The 1574-nt window shown below is 41.0% G+C and overlaps 1 protein-coding gene across 1 annotated transcript; it reads left to right on the top strand.

Annotated features, from left to right (window-relative positions):
* Positions 1-112: 112 nt before the first annotated feature.
* Positions 113-1568, top strand: LOC111650295 (GTPase IMAP family member 9-like). The gene is made up of 3 exons (XM_023400176.2): positions 113-892; positions 1014-1178; positions 1267-1568. Exons 1-3 carry the CDS (start codon positions 169-171, stop codon positions 1425-1427), a joined length of 1050 nt encoding a protein of 349 aa, XP_023255944.1. The 5' UTR covers positions 113-168; the 3' UTR covers positions 1428-1568.
* Positions 1569-1574: the final 6 nt, after the last annotated feature.

Genomic DNA, 1574 nt, shown 5'->3' with positions numbered 1-1574 from the left:
CTTTCAACCACATTTGAGTCACTTAGCAGACCTGTTAAGCTTAGATCGTTTTGTTATAAATTTAAAAAAATTACAAAAATTATACTCAGCAAGAATTGTCCTTTAAATTAACCAGATTTCTAAAAACTGTTTTCTTACACAGAGCCAAAACCCAGCCTGAGAATCTTGATGGTCGGGTGGGTGTTTTCTGGGAAGAGTGCCGCTGGCAACAGGATTTTAAGAAGCAAAGAGTTTCAGTCTGGTGAGAGAACGATGAAAGCTTTAAAGCAAATTGGCGAGGTGGCTGGAAGAGAGGTCGTCATCGTGGACACTCCTGGATGGTGGAAATTCTTCCCAGCGTCACTTATCCCTGAAGATGTGAAGTCTGAGATTTTAGAAGGGGTGTCTATGTGCTCGCCATCACCAAATGTCGTTCTGCTGGTGGTGCCACTTGACACATCATTTACTGATGAACAAAAAAGAGTCACAGAGGACAACATGAGGCTACTTGGACAGAGAGTGTGGAGACACGTAATACTCCTGTTCACTTCTGGGGACACTTTGGGAAACAAAACTATAGAGCAACACATTGAAAGTGAAGGAAAGCCTCTCCGTGGGCTGATTGAGAAATGTGGAAAGAGGTATCATGTCCTTGACAACATGAACGAAGCTGGTGATCAGGTAACAGAGCTGCTGGAGAAGATGGAGGAGATGGTGGCAGGAAACTGTTCTTTGTACCTCAGTGAAACAGATGATCCACAACAAGAAGAGAAAAGTGATGAACCAACTAAAAACAAAGATGAGAGCACAGCCAAAGAGATCACAGAACAGCTTAACAATGAATGGGATCGCAAGAACTGGGAAAAACACTGTACGTTAAAAGGAGACGACAGTATGAGTTTCCTAATGACCTGTAAGTATCCAGAGGCACTGACACAACAGTAAAAAGCCACACTTTGCAGTATATTTCTACAGAATCTTTAATTTGTTTTATCGTTAGTATAACAAACATGATCATTGTATTTTCTAACCAGTTAGTGAAGACAAGCAGAGGCTCAAAGATTTTGAAGGAGAGGAAAAAGACAAACTACAAAGTGAAGATGATGCAGGATCCGTCTCTCTGAACACGAAGGAATTGTTTGAGAGAGAGTGGATCAGACAAGAGGCATCAGTGGAACATTTCCACAGGTTCTTTGCAGGTGAATAAATCAAATATCTCACGTAAAAGCAGATAAATTGTGTCTTGTTCAGTTTTGTATCGTTTTAACATTTTATTTTCTGCCACAGGTGAGAGAGCCATCTCTGAACCAGATGCTGATAAGCTGCGGGAATCAAGAGAAAAAGTCCGATCATGGTGGGAAACCATCAAAACTTCAGGATATGGGTCAAACTCTACCACCAGCAGCGAAGCAGAGGAAGAGACTGAACAAGAAGTACTTCCATGTTAAAACCATGTTTGTAATGTGAAAGAACACTAAGTCATTTACTGCACTTCATTGAACCAAAGTGTTTGGTACACACAGGGCTGTCATCAGGAAGCTTTACACTTCTGTTCAAACCATTTAAATACAAACTACAACACATTGTAGAGGGAA

This window comes from Seriola lalandi, unplaced genomic scaffold (assembly GCF_002814215.2).
Source record: "Seriola lalandi dorsalis isolate HSWRI2012SDOR001 ecotype SW California unplaced genomic scaffold, Sedor1 jcf7180002052164, whole genome shotgun sequence".
NCBI classification, from domain to species: Eukaryota; Metazoa; Chordata; class Actinopteri; order Carangiformes; family Carangidae; genus Seriola; species Seriola lalandi.
The sequence above is the reverse complement of the archived record's forward strand: the minus strand, read 5'-3'. Positions and strand labels throughout refer to the sequence as shown.